Source organism: Pan paniscus, chromosome 11, assembly GCF_029289425.2.
Source record: "Pan paniscus chromosome 11, NHGRI_mPanPan1-v2.0_pri, whole genome shotgun sequence".
Lineage (NCBI taxonomy): Eukaryota > Metazoa > Chordata > Mammalia > Primates > Hominidae > Pan > Pan paniscus.
Genome location: NC_073260.2, coordinates 119,929,832 through 119,946,595, shown reverse-complemented (window position 1 = coordinate 119,946,595; position 16,764 = coordinate 119,929,832). Strand labels below are relative to the sequence as shown.

The 16,764-nt window shown below is 40.8% G+C and overlaps 1 protein-coding gene across 22 annotated transcripts in view; it reads right to left on the bottom strand.

The window, feature by feature from the left end:
* The window catches only part of SPATA6L (spermatogenesis associated 6 like), a 170,222-nt gene that overhangs the window by 113,207 nt on the left and 40,251 nt on the right, over positions 1–16,764 (bottom strand). For 19 of the 22 annotated variants that reach the window (XR_008619788.2, XR_008619795.2, XR_008619798.2 and 16 more), the window contains 4 exons: positions 13,110–13,349; positions 10,197–10,299; positions 6,652–6,686; positions 5,711–5,898 (listed from right to left, as the gene is read on the bottom strand). Coding sequence is in view for 8 of the 22 variants with exons in the window: in XM_055092187.2 (XP_054948162.1) it covers positions 5,711–5,898; positions 6,652–6,686; positions 10,197–10,299; positions 13,110–13,349 (566 nt within the window). In the remaining 14 variants the exon portion in view is untranslated. Of the gene's footprint in view, positions 1–5,710; positions 5,899–6,651; positions 6,687–10,196; positions 10,300–13,109; positions 13,350–14,209; positions 14,340–16,764 lie in introns of all 22 variants that reach the window. The other 3 variants (XM_063594503.1, XM_057298774.1, XM_055092188.2) reach the window with 2 other exon arrangements.

The following is a 16,764-nucleotide window of genomic DNA, read 5'->3' as shown; positions in this document are numbered from 1 at the left end:
TGATCCTCCTGCCTCAGCCTCCCAAAGTGCTGGGATTACAGGTGTGAGCCACTACACCCAGCCTCCAATCCTGGTTGTTTCCTACCACCAGGACTTTATCTTATATCTCATTTACTTTAGGCCACCCAGACTCCAAACTGAACCATCGGTTTGACAGTCTCTTTCAGTTCCCCAAACATAGAGCATTTTCTACCTTCCATAGGCATTTGGCAACACTGTTCCCTCTTCTACCTCCCAACCCCAGGGGCTCACTACTCTTATTAACTCCTACCCACCCTTCAGAGTTCAGTTCAATTGTTGAGTTCTCAGCAAAGTCCTTTCTGAGCCCTCTCCTGTAGAGGAGGTCAGCTGCTCTGTTATACGCACTTGCAGTTTCATTTATCTACACCTCATTAATACCATTTGCACCACTGGACATTTTGTCATTATTTGGTTAATGGCGGTCTTTACTCCTAGAGTGAAATTGAGCTGAGACTCTTTGTTTAATAGCTCATCCCAGGGCAGAGTAGGAACTGAATAGCACAGTAAGTAGCTAATAAATATTTCTGGAGTGATTGAATTTATTCTCTCATTCATTCATTCATTCATTCATCCATCCATTAATATTCAGGAGGGGGATGGTTACCAAATCCTAAAGTCTGAGGTATAACTAAGCTGAAAGTGTACATAGCAATTTGATAATGAAAGGCACAGATACAGTTTTCTAAAAACACCCAAAGAATTATAGCCACTTGGGGCCAGGCACAGTGGCTCACACCTATAATCCCAGCACTTTGGAAGGCTGAGTCGGGCGGATCTCTTGAGGCCAAGAGTTCCAGACCAGCCTGGCTAAAGTAGTGAAACCCCATCTCTACTAAAATACAAAAAATTAGCCAGGTGTGGTGGTGGTACATCTGTAGTCCCAGATACCAGGAGGCTGAGGCATGAAAATTGCTTGAACCTGGGAGGTGGAGGTTGCAGTGAGCTGAGATGGGGCCACTGTACTCCAGCCTGGGTAACATAGCAAGATTCTATCTCAAAAAAAAAAAAAAGAAAGAAAGAAAATGATTCTCTTTAATTAATGTATGGTAAACACTGGAAATGACAGGAACATCTGGAAATCCAGTTGTTACTATGGCTACCATATGAATGACCTCCCTGTGCAGTTGCCCCTGTGCTTGGCTGGTTCCGGCCCACATCCAGGCCTCCACTCCAGCTCTCTCTGTGACAAGCATGTCCCACTGGTTTTTCCAGGGAGATAAGACCAACAGTATGAATGGATCTACACAAATCCATTGCCAACCCAAGAAAACAACTCATAGTAAATGGAAGCACCACCTAAAGCACTGCCCATGTTTAAGACTACAAACATTATTTCTATTCTTCTCTAAAAACTTTTTTTTTTTTGACCCAGAGTCTCATTCTGTTGCCCAGGCTGGAGTGCAGTGGCGCTACCTCCGCTCACTGCAACCTCTGCCTCCTATGTTGAAGCAATTCTCCTGCCTCAACCTCCCAAGTAGCTGAGACTACAGGTATATGCCACCAAGCCCAGCGAATTTTTGTATTTTTCATAGAGACGGGGTTTTGCCTTGTTGGCCAGGCTGGTCTTGAATTCCTGACCTCATGTGATCCACCCACCTCGCTTCCCAAAGTGCAGGGATTCCAGGTGTGAGCCACCACGCTTGGCCCTTCTCTAAGAATGTTTAAGAGGAAGGAATAGAAATATGTTGAAGCTATAAATGAAGCTAGCATTTAAAAACAGCCACCAGCTAGATACTGTAAATTCTTTTTCATAGGTCTACAGTAACCAGTACCAAAGCGACTCTTACATTTGTTACCATTATTGTTACATGCAATTTATTTTACATTTGAAGATCTCAGAGAATGATGAGTCAACAGATGGGAGCAGCGCTGTGCCTTTACTACAGCCTTCTCCATGGGATCTACCTTCTCCTTGAGTCATGTGGAGAGAGAGGATGTGCTGAAGGGGCATGACACTATTCAGATGGTGGATACAGGGAACAGGCTTGGCAGTGTTTCTCCCTCCTTTAGTACTCCCATTGTTCACTCTTATAAAGTGTTTTCTACCTTGTCCATTAAAACCTTGGGTTGACTCTCATTCCAAAATTTGTCTCCCAACTCATCCTTATGACCTTGATCCTTACTGACTTCAGTATTAAGTTAGCAGAAACGCAACAGGGATTCTCATGCACCCTTGTGAACTGGACACAGAGAAAGAGTGGTCCTGATATTGCTGGTATGAAAAGAACACTGAGTGAGTGGAGACACAGTGCTGACAACCCCCAGTGTCCCAGGAATCTGCCCTAGTGATCGCTCTAAAGCCAACGGGCAATGTGTTCTGCAAGGATATGAAGGGCACATCCCTCATTCAAAAGAACTGTTTTTAAAATATTATCTTCAGAGTCACTTCTCTAGTGTGAAGGTGACCAGCTGTCTTGGTTTACCTGGGACTCAGGGGTTTCCCAGGATGCAAACTTTTGGTACTAAAACCAGGACAGCCGTGGGCAAACTGGATGGCCTTTCTGTGGCTGTGTTATTATTTGCCGCTGATAATCATGGCCTTATTTACAAACTCATAGTCCAACTAGGTCCCAAGTTACCAGTTTAGAGAGACTTTGGGCACAAAGAATTTGCTGCCTCATCAGAGATGGCCAATAAAACTCTGGTCTGCAGCTAAGACTCATCTTTCTAAAGTCACTTGTGCCAACTCCTGTGACTAACGTCACAGAGCTCCTCACTCCTTCCAAGCAAAGCCCAAGCTCCTTAGGTCAGCCAACAAAGGTCCCCCTCAAACCTTTGAGTTCTGGCACCAACTTTCTCCCAAACTCCTCTAACTGCTGGAAGCTGACAGTGCCCCTGCCTCCCACCTCCCATCACTCACCTCTATGAACCCCATCATAAACCAATCTTCTCTCCTCAAGGCCACATGAAAGCATCACCTCCTCCATGAAACACTCCAGAAGTACCACCCTTCTTCTTTATACTCCAGTAACTTTTGTTCCACACTATTCACAAAGTGCTGCTTTGTAGAAAGCTCTTTGCATACTTCTTTTTTATTATTATTTTTATATCCTCTGCTAGGTTGCAAGTTTTCAGAGATCAGGAGAAATGTCTTAAATGTTAGTGTTCCCATTGCTGGCCTAGCAGATTGAGTATCATTCCTGCTTTCCGTCTTAACCACAGATTTAACGTGCTCCCCGCCCACATACTCAATTCCAATCCCAGTTGATTTTGACTCAGTAAACATGAGGCAATTCTTCCATTGGCCAGAGTTGAGAATTGCTGGCCTGCTGCATAAAGACACTCAGGAAAGGCTGGCTGAATGAATGCATAAACCATCTAACACGTATTTAAAGAGAAAAGAGGACTTCTCAGATCTCTCTCCTGATGTAATCGATTTCCTCTCACTCTGTCTCTCCCCTGCATTTGGATTGTACTTCTGTTAGGTACCTACCACAATCTATCTCATATTCAGTGACAAGGGGGTATGTCTGCCTTCCTGTCTAGTATGTGAGCCAGTGGAAAGCAGAGACATGTCATGATGGTGTCCATTGCCCCCAACAGTTGCCCAATAACAGCATGCTCAATACAGTCTCTCAGAAAAGCTTGCTGTACTGCTTTTAAGGAGTTTGGGAGGTGTTATAGATACCAGGCACAGAGACAAAAACCATGGGTTTTCCTCAGTTCTGGTAGCTGAGAAGCACTTTGTGGCTGTATGCAGATGGATCTTTGATCATCACACCCATTTTAAAGATGAGGAAACTGAGGTTTAAAAGGTTGAAGCCAGGCACAGTGGCTCATGCCTGTACCCAGCACTTTGGGAGGCCAAGACAATTGCTTGAGCCCAGGAGTTTGAGAAGAGCCTGGGCAACACAGTGAGACCCCATCTCTACAAAAATAAAAATATGAAAATTAGCCGGGCATGTCGGTGCGCACCTGTAGTCCCAGTTACTCAGGAGGCTGAGGCAGGAGGATTGCTTGGGTTGGGGAGGTCAAGGCTGCAGTAAGCTGTGATTGTGCCACTGCACTCCAGCCTGGGTGACAAAGCAAGACCCCATCTCAAAAAATAATAATAATAATTAATTTTAAAAAATAGGTCGAGTAGCTGTGTGAAATCACCCAGCACTTAGAGACACATGAGTGCTAGAGCCCATGTCTCCTGACCACTGCTAATTGAAAGTTCTTTCCATTCTTCATTTAAAATCAATCCTCTACAAGTCTTTAAATCCAGGATAACCTCCTGTGCTTTGCCAGCCTGCTGAATTCCAGGCTGGTGGCAAAAGCATAAGACAGGAGGGGACAGAGGCCAGGCATAGAGAGGTGTAAGTGTGTCTCTGACCACCTGTCTCTGTGTGCCAGAGCCAGTTTTTTGTTTGTTTGTTTGTTTGTTTTAAACGGAATTGCGCTCTTGTTGCCCAGGCTGGAATGCAATGGCACGATCTCAGCTCACCCCAACCTCCGTCTCCCGGGTTCAAGCAATTCTCCTGCCTCAGCCTCCCGAGTAGCTGGGATTACAGGCATGCGCCACTATGCCCGGCTAATTTTATATTTTTAGTAGAGACAGGGTTTCTCCATGTTGGTCAGGCTGGTCTCAAACTCCAGACCTCAGGTGATCCACCCACCTTGGCCTCCCAAACTGCTGGGATTATAGGCATGAGCCACCGTGCCCAGCCGGAGCCAGTTTTTTAAAAATCTATATTGTATTATTTTCTTCTAATAAAGTAACTAATCAAAAGCTCGTCATACGTTAATGGATTTTATTAAAATATTTGATCTGGCTTCCTCAAATCCATGATTTAACATTTGAATATAGAGTTATTATGTCATTTCTGAAAAACACTAAGAAGGGATTGCCACTTTCTTAGTCTACCTCAAAGTTAATATAATTCCTGTAAAAATTTCAGGGCCACTGTGGTTCTGGGATATATTTACTCTGAGTCCCTTTGTGAGCAATTGCATTATTTTGGTACATGGAGTTTGCTTCTTATTCTCGTCACTAATAATGCAGAGAAAAGCAGATTGGCATATCCTTCATTCAGAACAATGATCTTATAAATATTATTTTCAGTGCCACTTCCCCGAAGTTAAAGTAACCAACTGTCCTGGTTTGCCTAAGATTCAAGGGTTTCCCAGAATGCAGGACTTTCAGGTCTAAAATCAGGCAGACCCAAGCAAACCAGTGGTTACTTACCCTACTAGAGAGTGCTGTTTGGCAAATAAAGGTTTCTGCTTTTGCTCTCTGGCCTGCTCTCCAGACATATGCAAATGTATTTTCATTGTTTGTGAAAATAATGTAAGCAAAGAAATCATGTCTAGAAAAAGAATATATGCCCATATGTTAACATTTGTCTTTGAGTGGTAGGACTATAGGTAATTTTTTTCCACTTTTTTTTCTGTAATTTTCAAACTTTCTGTGGTGAACATTTTTATACTGGTAAAATAAAAAGGTTTAGCTTTTAAATTTATGACAAATAAAAATGGGTAGATAAATAGTACCTATGTCAAAGTTAGTTGTCTATCCCATTTACAGCAAATATTCTGAGATATGCCTCTGACTTTTGGGTAGATTTTAAAAGAAATAATCATTTTTTCATATCAAGGTGTCACCGCTGAATATTCCTAAGAAAGGAAGCTGGTGAAATGACCCAGCTTTACCCTTGCCAGGCCACAATGCACCCTTCAGGCAAACAGATGGGTGCTTGCCACTGACCTTTCTCTGAGAAGGGGCTGATCCAAGGGGCCAGGAGAGGTGGAATGCTGGTAGGTGGCAAATGAAGCTTTCCCGTGGAAATCAGCATCCCCTTGTTTACCGGATGAGGACTTTCCAAACTGACTTGAATCTAAACATGATGATGAGTCACTCCTTAAAACAATCCGTTCATCTGGCTCTTTGATAACCTGAGTGACAATATGCATTATTTAGTTGTAATTTTGCTTCTCTTTGCTTAATTTAGAGCTGGGGGTGGGGGTTGGACAAGGAAGATAACTAGGGCTAAGATGACAGAATATTTGCCCCAGGGATCTCCTGCAAATAGAAGAGGATCTGGAGAAGAGAAGACTAGTGACAAAATGCTCAGGAGTTCAGACTGATAAAAATAACCAAAAGTCTGTATGTTTGGGATATATTAAAAAACCAAAATAAACTCATGCTCTGAACTTTGATTTCTGAGGACTAGGGATTATTGGACTGGGAAAAATGTAACTTTAACAAAATATTTAAGCGCTATGGCATAAGAAGCATAGTATATTCCATTTTCTTTGCATAAATCTATTCTCATGTTGTTACATAGAAGTTTGAGCCTTCACTTTGACAAACCAATCAAACTTCAAGAACAAGTGATTTACCACCTCTATGTATAAAATTATTTGATTAGAGAAAAAGCAATGAAAATCACTACCAATAAAGTAGGTATTGGGTCTACATACACCCTCCTTGGTGATTCATCCTACTTATATGAGGGGCACAAACCAACTAACCCCTAAGCAAAGTATAACATGGAGTCTGGGCACATCTTCATACAAACACTAAACTACAGCAATTCCACCTAAGCGGACTAACTAGAAATATCCACCACTGATTGGAAAAAGCACAATAATTGACATAAGATATCTGGAAGTAAATCATTTTACAAATTCTACTTCTAAAATTACCTTTACGTTAGCTGCAAGGCTGTCAAGAGAAGAAGCTAGAAGAAAGAGGAACAGGCATTTCAATGACTCATTATTACCATTTAGCCTTAAAACTGCCATTATATTTATTCTACAGCAGTACAAAAATTTTAGACAATGAATTAATTATTTAAAAACTTAAATGCTCCCTTGTAAGTTACACTATCACTTTTAAGTCTCCCTTGAGCCACTTCAATTCTCTGGGTTGTGGGGGTTTTTTGCTTTGTTTTGTTTTTTGATTTTGTCTTTTTGAGGTCAACAGTCAGGTTTTCTCTTTTTTTTTTTTTTTTTTTTTGAGATGGAGTCTCACACTGTCGCCCAGGCTGGAGTGCAATGGCACAATCTCGGCTCACTGCAATCTCCGCCTCCTGGGTTCAAGAGATTCTCTGCCTCAGCCTCCCGAGTAGCTGGGATTACAGATGCCCGCCACCATGCCCGGCCAATTTTTTGTATTTTTAGTAGAGATGGGGTTTCACTACGTTGGCCAGGCTGGTCTCGAACTCCTGACCTCAGGTGACCCACCCGCCTCAGCCTCCCAAAGTCCTGGGATTACAGGTGTAAGCCTCTGGACGTTTTGTTTTCAGTGACAGCACATATGGAAGGGAGAAGGGTAAAGCAAGTCCAAAGTGAATGAGTAAGTTCAATAACCCTTAAGCAGCCTGAAAAACTCATATTTGAGCAGGCGCCCCGAACCTAAAAGAAAGTACTGTGTGTCTAATATAAAATGTATAAACTCTGTCTCCTCTGACATTTTCTTTGGTTTTCATGGAATCCCATTTATGCAGGAGCTCTTGAATATATTTGTCCAAGGTAGACACAAATGTTAAATTGAGACAACAAATATGTAAAAGCTTGGAGAAATATAGAACATAGCAAAAATGGAAATCACTATCATGACCATAAATGATCATGATAGGCAAGCAGACCTAATGCCGAAGTATGGCAAGGATGACTAGGAAATGAGGTAATAAAGACACAGAGAGAAAGTGAAGACTAGGTTGGATTTTTCCAGGTTGATTAAAAAATGTTTTTAAAATGAATATTTGTAAGGCAATTCTAAGGTCACCATGGCTTCCCCCAGTGTGACCAGGGCTCAGGCAATGACAAGGGACTTTTTCTGGATGGCTGATCCCCCTCCCCATGTCACCGGTAGATATAAAAAGAGATGTTTAAAGCCAGGCCATTTTCATATCCTTTGGGCATATACATATGTGTGTGCCACCTTGTCCCAGGAGCTCTCTTCTCTCCCACCCCCAGCTGGGCAGGAGTCAGCAATGCTAAGGCCCTTTCAGCTATAGCCACAAACCTGCCCTGTGGCCTCATAACCTCCTTCTCATAACCTCCTTCCCCTGTGGATTCATAAATGTGGTCTCATAACCTCCTTCCTCCTGTGGCCTCATAACCCTGTGGCCTCATAACCTCCTTCCTCCTGTGGCTTCATAAACTCCTTCCTACCGGTTTTGAGCCCTACCTTTCACACGGGGGCCTGCCATCATTCCCTTGCTTCTCAAAGTGCAGTCCATAGACCAGCAGCATTCATATCACCTGGAAGCTTGTTAGAAAAGGAGAATCCTAAGCTCCACCCCAGCCCTACTGAATCAGAATCTGCAGTTTAACAAGAGCCCCAGGTGATTCAACTGCACATTCAGGTTTGAGAAGCACTGCTGTGTTCTACCTTAGGCCTGGATGAATGAGCTGACAGGTGACCTAAGCAAAGGTCTGGCTTGAAAGCTACAGGGATTCCAAGGATCTGGGCCCAGAGGTCTGAATGTCTTCTCTAAATGTAGGTATGCCAAAAACTTGGTGTGTGACCTTTACACACATTATAATCTCTCTGGAACCTTAGTTCTCCACCTGCCAGGATTAAGAAAAGACAAAGGCCGAGACCAATGTGATGTGTGAGTCCCATCGTAACAGAGCCTGCATTAAACCCAACTTGTCCTCACCAGGAAAGGACATTTGCTGTTGCCTGATTTCACTGCAGTAGGGAAGACAATGCTGCTTTATAAGCTACATAGGTGATTTTCAACTCAAAGAACTTAAATTAAATGTCAGAGGTGATGAAGCACATTCTGCTTCAAACTCTACTCTGTCCTTGCAGCTGCTGTCAAACAGCTACCACAGTCTAAGAACACTGGCTTAAGTTTCCATAAGAGACTTAAAAGTAGCCCCTTAAAATGTAAACCTTTAAGCCTAAGATAAGGATCTCTATTGTCAGGGATGGCAACAGATAGAAAGTCCAGTACTACCAGCAGGCAAGAGAATGGACCACCACCATTCCTTTCCAGCCTAAGAACTTTGATTAACTTCAGGAATGACTGATCTTCACCGACATGACCTTCACTACTGGCATGATTCATGGATTTCAGTCAAAAGCCTACAAGGGGTTCCTTAACCCAGTGACTCTCAATGTGTGGTCCAGGGGTCTCCCCCAGGGGTCCCCAAGACCTTTCAGGAGATCTGCAAGGTCAAACTGTTTTCATAATAATACTAAGACATGATTTGACTGTTTCATTCCCATTCTCTCACCACTGCACAATGGAGTTTTCCAAAAGCTACAATGATGTCATGACATCAGCATCACAATGGCTAATGGAATGTGTGCTATTCTTTTTTTTTTTTTTAAAGTCAGAGTTTCACTCTTGTTGCCCAGGCTGAAGTGCAATGGCACAATCTCAGCTCACTGCAACCTCTGCCTCCCGGGTTCAAGCGATTCTCCTGCCTCAGCCTCCTGAGTAGCTGGGACTACAGGCATGTGCCACCACACCCGGCTAATTTTGTATTTTTAGTACAGATGGGGTTTCTCTATGTTGGTCAGGCTAGTCTCAAACTCCCAACCTCAGGTGATCTGCCTGCCTCGGCCTCCCAAAGTGCTGGGATTACAGGCGTGAGTCACCGTACCCGGCCGTAGTCTGTTCTTATATTTTTAAAATGTATCAGTTTTAATTTCTAACATGCTAACTACTGATATTATCCACATCAAGAAAAGCTCTTTGGGCTCTTTAATAATATTTAAGAATGCAAAAGGGCCTGAAATTTAAAGGTTTAAGAACACTTTGCCTTCATCTAACTGCTTCGGATAGAGTTAGCTTCCCACCTCGCTGACATGAAATCTTGTAAAGCAAATGTTACATCTCCTGATCACCATCAATCTCCTGTTTTTTGCCATCCAGAAAAACGGAAAGCCTTATTTGTTAGGCATCAATGGTGACTTTGCAAGGGGTTCACAGCAGGACAAGTTGCACTCTGCTTCCCCGGAACAGCCAGGGGACAACTGCAACCACAGCACACTCAGCACGCCACTCAGAACGGTCCCCTTCAACGGCGAGGGGAATGCTCAGACAGAAGCTTCTCAGCTGACTCTGCTTCATGGGAACACGGCCCTGGAAATTCCACAGCTGGAGAGTACTTGAGAATTAGGCCCACAGTTCTGAACATCACCTGTGATTCCTCAGAATGAAAGAGTATACACAGGACGCATTTGTTGCCATAGGGAAATGTACAGGAGTAACAAGAAACTCGAGTACCTCTTCTCGTTGGAAACGGAAAGTCTGAAAACTTAGATTTTCTTCTAGACCTCCTCAAATGATGCTCTGAAATATTCTCACCAAAGGGCTTTGCACTGTCCACCTGAAAGTAAAGGAAAGAAATAAGACTAGAATCCACTATAGCTTCTAGTACCCTCCCCTTGTTACCGGAATGCCTGTCTCCCCCTCAATCACTGATTATACGGGTTGGAAAAAGAAGGCTGGAAAACCACCTAGAGCACAGTCTGCAAGTTTGTTACATGTTACACCTAAAAGGAGAAACTGTTTGTCCTTCATTGAGGCTAGAACATGAGGACGTAGGCTAAACATTAGCATAAAAACTAAAGTTAGACACAAATTATATTCCAACAATTGGTAAGGATCCCGCACAGAAAGAGAGCAAGTGAAGCTTTATTTCACAATCTCTTACAATAGGACAACGTTTCACATTCCTTAAACAGTATGAGTAGTGCTGGCCTAAATGGGGTCCTCAGTGACAGCAAGGGATTCCCATAAGATGACATTTCTACTTTCCACATTCCTCTCTGGTCCGAGTATCTACATTTTTGAAAAAAGAATAAGGGTAGCTAGGCCGGGTGCAGTGGCTCACACCTGTAATCCCACCACTTTGGGAGGCCGAGGAGGGTGGATCACCTGAGGTCGGGAGTTCGAGACCAGCCTGACCAGCATGGAGAAACCCCGTCTCTACTAAAAATACAAAAATTAGCTGGGCTTGGTGGCGCATGCCTGTAATCCCAGCTACTCTGGAGGCTGAGGCAGGAGAATCGCTTGAACCCGAGAGGCGAAGATTGCGGTGAGCTGAGATCATGCCATTGTACTCCAGCCTGGGCAACAAGAGTGAAACTCCGTCTCAAAAAAATAATAATAATAAATAATAATAATAATAGCAACTATATTACTATGTTATTTATCTTTGGTGACTGACCATATTCTCCTAAGGAAAAATTGGGTAACATGATCTGCAAACAGGTCAAAATACTTGAACTAGGGACTCTTCCAAATAGCTACGATATAGAGTTGCTGATTTGTTTTTTACTTTGTTTTTTAACATTTTAATAAGGCAGGTTATAATGTTACTTTTCATTCTACTTTAATATATTGACTTGAATTTACAGTCTTTATAATATCAGGTTTTCTAAATTTTAATGCTTCTACTTAAGGAAACATCACATATCATCAGAAAATCTGACTAAATAAAAAAATTAAATATGTAAAATCACTGATAAAAGACTTTGGCACATAGGAAAAGCTGTATAAGAATTTGTTAAATAAAATAAGTATCAAACAAGTTTTAATCCCCTAAGAAATCTATCAAGATTTTAAGACTACTTAGTTCATAATGGCATGCACTAAAGTTGTATTTTACAATAATTTATATCAAATGAAGTAAATCAGATATATTTTCAATGAAATGAAATAAATGAAGTCAATTCGATATTTTTATGGTTACATGTTTAAAGACTGGTTGTTAGATTTTTGCCAGATGTCATTACCCAGGCCACCAAGCAACAGCTGTTGTGTATTTTTTGTAGATAGCTGTTCTGAAGTTTCTAGCCAAACAGCTCTGTTTTACCTACAAACCAATTCTACATACAGTTATCTCAACAGTACCTTCACTTCGAGATTTACTACACTTCATAGTCTCTGCCTAATACACAAGCATCACCACTGATGACTTTAAATCAAAATATCAACTTAATGATACTATCAATAGTTAACATTCTGGAGAATAAGTCATTAATTAGAACACGAACTGGTGTTCACGTAGACTACAAAATAATATAGGAAATTTTTTTAATGTAATGTTAATTGGAATATATAGGAAAACTAATCTGTATATACAGTATAATTACAACTTTGTGGAAAAAATAAAGCCTATGAATGCAAGCATAAGGCAGAGAAATTGCGTCAAATGAAATCAAACAATGATTTTATTATGCTGGTGACCCAATGGATAATTTTTTTCTTGAACTTTTCTATGTTTTCCATTACTTTTATAGTAGCAAAAAAATTGTAGGCTGGTGCAGTGGCTCATGCCTGTAATCCCAGCACTTTGGGAGGCTGATGTGGGTGGATCATCTGAGGTCAGGAGTTCGAGACCAGCCTGACCAACATAGTGAAACCCTGTCTTTCCTAAAAGTACAAAAATTAGACGGGTGTGGTGGTGGGCACCTGTAATCTCAGCTACTCAGGAGGCTGAGGCAGGAGAATCACTAGAACACGGAAGGCAGAGGTTGCAGTAAGCCGAGATTGTGTCACTGCACTCCAGCCTAGGCGACAGCGCAAGACTCTGTCTCAAAAAAAAAAAAAAAAATGTAAAGAGACTAAGAGAACTAGTGTGACTAAATTTGCCTACCACTACCTAAGGACAAAATCTAAGATGACTTTAATTAAGGGCTTTGAGTATCGCACAACATTGCTTCTTCCTGCAAACAAAACTTTTCTGGCTCTTCAACATATGGCCACTAAGCACCAATCTCATTAATAAAACTCATGTAGTTTTCTTTAAAACTGATGAAGCTTTAGTTTTGGATTGATATAGAGTGTGTGCCAACCTTCATTATGCATTTTCAACCTCTGTCAGTTCATTGACTCTTCAAGATAATGGCAAGTTATCATGTGTAGGCATTATACTCTGTTAATAATTTTCAAAAATTAAAAATAGGGATGGCTGACATTTACTGAGCAAGTCCCCTGTATAAGGTACCTTTCTAGGGGTTTCCTGACAATGATCTAGGAAATGAACATAATTTAATCACAATTATTATTCAATTTGAAGTACCTTTTTATTTAATATTATTCATTTGTTGTTATAACTCAACCTTCCTTTATTCCACCCTCATCCATATCCTCACTATTGCAAAATACTCTAAAAAATAATTTTAGGCTCACGTGTCTAACAACAAATGGAGGCTTGCTTCCTCCAGAGATTTTGAAATTATTTCCAAGGTTCAACTGAGCTGGCTGGTCCTGGAAGAAATGCCTGGTAGAATATTGAGAGGGCGCCTGGGCTTGCATGCCTTTGGGCAGTCTGTTGAGATTATTCTCCTTTAGTTTCATCTTTATAGTATTTAAGGGAAATATTGGTTCATGTGATGTAGATAAAGGCCTTCGTGACTCATGTCTTTCTTCCTGAAATAAACAAAAAAAGAATATTTTTTAAAGTAAAGAAAGAAAAGAAGAAAATTCAATCAGAATATTACTGTATTTAATTGAATTTTTAAAAATTAAGGTCAAAGATAACACACCTCAGATTTATAAAACATAAACTTAAGAAAGGACATTTCTCTAATTTTTTTCCTGTTCAGTTTAACATCAGTAGTATTTATAACTTGCTAGTATAATGTATTCAACTAATTAACAGTGAGATTTATTTATAATAGGGGGAAGTTAGAAAGTGTCAGACACCTCCAATAGATAGATAATAGAGAATTTGACACATAGAGGGGTCTAGCAATTTCACTTCCAGGAATGTATTATAAGGAAATAACTATGGCTATATGTATAGCTACAAAAATGCTTATGATAGTTTAAAAGTTAGAAACCAGCTGTATTGGTGAGTAAGCAATTGCGCTCAGTTGCAAATCCACCTCAGCTATATAATACTGGTCCAGGGACTCTACAAACTCCCTTTTTTGCTTTTCCACCTGGTCTCTGTAGGCTCTGCCACTGGAAGGTGCTAGAGAAAGTGCAAGGCTGGAGGAGATACAGTGATTGGCTACTTCCAGTTTTGCATTCTATTCCTGTTAGCATCATTCCTGCAACCATTCTTTGCCTTAACAGCTGCAAATGGCTCCAGATTATAGCCTTTCCCCTATTACGCCAGGACTAGCCCCACTGCACTCCTCCAGACATAGCAGCAGCAGCTGACCAGAGCCCCCTGTTCAGATTTGAGTCTACACCCACAGGAACCTTCCTCCAAGCTCCTGTGGCACCAGCAGTGAGCAGTGCCCCTCCTTTGAGATCTGAGTTCCAGCTCATCCAAGTCCCACCTTCGAATTCCTGAAGAAGCATCCAGGAAAGCAGCCCTTCTCCAGAGGTCTGGGTCCCATTTCTGTTCAGTTTCTTCTTTAAGCCTCTGTGTTCTTGCTGAACCAACATCTTCCCTTTGTTTCCCCAGCCCTAGGGGTGGAAGCTGCTTCCTGCAGTTACTCTGTCATTTCAGTGTTCCCCTTTTATCTTTCAGTCTTTCTTTCAACCCCTGTTTAGCCATTTTTAAAAATTAAATCTTTCTGTTACAGTCACAAGTTTGGTGTGGTTTCCTGACTGGACCCTGGCTGATATATCAGTTAAGTGCTCAACAAAAGGAAAATGAATGGCCAGACAGATTACAGTACTTCCATACAATGGAATACTATGAAGCCATGAAAAATTGTCTGGCACAAGAATACCTGAGGACATGAGAAAATGTTTATGATAAATTAAGTAAAAAAAAGAAGGGTACAAAATAATATGCAATGCAGCGTGATCTCAATCTTTTTTAAAAGTGTGATGTGTGTACAGAATATACTAAAAAAATTAATGCTGATCTCTAAATGGCAAGAATGAGACAGTTTTTTTAAGTTTTGGGTCCTTTTTGCTTATTTATCTTTGTTTTCTAATTTTCTAAGATAAAGTGATACTTTTGTTTTAAGGAAAAAAAAAAAAACAGACAGTGCGGTGGCTCATGCCTGTAATCCCAACACGTTGGGAGGCTGAAGCAGAGGATCTCTTGAGGCCAGGAGTTCAAGAAAAAAAACAATAAAACTATTTGTTTAAAAAGTTAACACTGAAAGAAGGACCTAGGAAGTTAAAACAGCATTAAAATGGTAGAATGGAAGAGAAAGAAACACTGAAAAATTGCTATGAACACATCACAAATAAATTGGAGAGAAGAGAGGATAAATAAGGCAAAACTAAAAAGCAGATAATGCCTTCCTTAAAATTAATCATTGGTCTCCCATTATATGAGTTATTTAGCTAAGAGTTTTGATAGATTTGCACAGATTATTGGCCCTTCTTTCTCATTAAGTATTCTGTAACATACACCCCACATTTTCAAGGTCTTTTCTAGGACCATACATGAGATCTGGGATAAGCATTTTGTTTCACTTACAGGTTTTACTCTACCCTGTCCCAAAGTATTTGGAGAAGCTTCACAAACTACCTTTATTCCTTCTCCATCTTGTTCTAGAACGGATTTTAAGTGGCAACAACATTATATGCAATAAAGTAAAAGCAAAACAGAAAGAAATTGGGGTGAGGGAGACAGACACTAGGACTGAAGAAGAAAGTAAAATTGAGGTAGTACACATGGATGCCCTAAGACACTTCACGCTTACCAAAGATGGACCATGAATACAATCTGAGCATCAGCCTCAGCAAAAGAAAGGTGGCCCCATGTTTACTGCAGCACTATTCACAATAGCCAAGATTTGGAATCAACCTAAGTGTCCATCAACAGATGAATGGATAAAGAAATTATATTACATACACATAATGGAGTGTTATTCAGCCATTATTTTTTATGTCTTGCAACAACATGAATGGAAGTTGAGGCCATTATATCAAGTGAAATAAGCCAGGCACAGAAAGACAAACTTTATATATTCTCACTTATTTGTGGGAGCTAAAAATTAAAACAATTGAACTCATGGAGACAGAGAGTAGAATGATGGTTACCAGAGGCTGGGAAGGGTCATGGGGGCTGAGGGGGAGTAGGGATGGTTAAAGGGTACAAAAAAAATACAAAGAATGAATAAGATCTAGTATTTGATAGAACAACAGGGTGACTATAGTCGATAATAATTTGACTGTAAATTTTAAAATAACTAAAAGAATATAATTGGATTGTTTGTAACTCAAAAGATAAATGTTTTAGGTGATGGATACACCATTTAGCTTGATGTGATTATTACATACTGTATGCCTATATCAAAATATCTCATGTACCCCATAAATATATACAGGTACTATGTATCCATAAAAAATTAAAATTTCTAAATTTTTATTTTTATTATTTATTTATTTATTTTATTATTATTTTTTTCTGAGATGGAGTCTCACTCTTGTCACCCAGGCTGGAGTGCAGTGGAGCCATCTTGGCTCACTGCAGCCTTGACCTCCCAGGCTCAGGCGATTTGCATGCCTCAGCCTCCCCCGTAGCTGGGACTACAGGCGCACGCCACCATGCCCAGCTACTTTTTGTATTTTTGGTAGAGGTGGGGTTTCACCATGTTGCCCAGGCTTTTCTCTAACTCCTGACCTCAGGTGATCCACCTGCCTCGGCCTCCCAAAGTGCCACCATGCCCAGCCTAAAATTTTTAAATTTTTAAAAAAGAAAGATGGAAACTGTTGTTCATAAGATCACAAGTAAATGTCATAGAACAACAATAACAAAAGCTAATTAGCTCACTTACATCAAATTTGTAATTTTAGCTTCTGAATCACCCTGCTTCCAGCTACATCATGCTGCCAAACATATGTACCAAACATACTCTAATATGACTGGCTGAGCAAACAGTTTGAATTATAGAAATTCAAACCTAGTAAAAACTTTCCAGGTTTC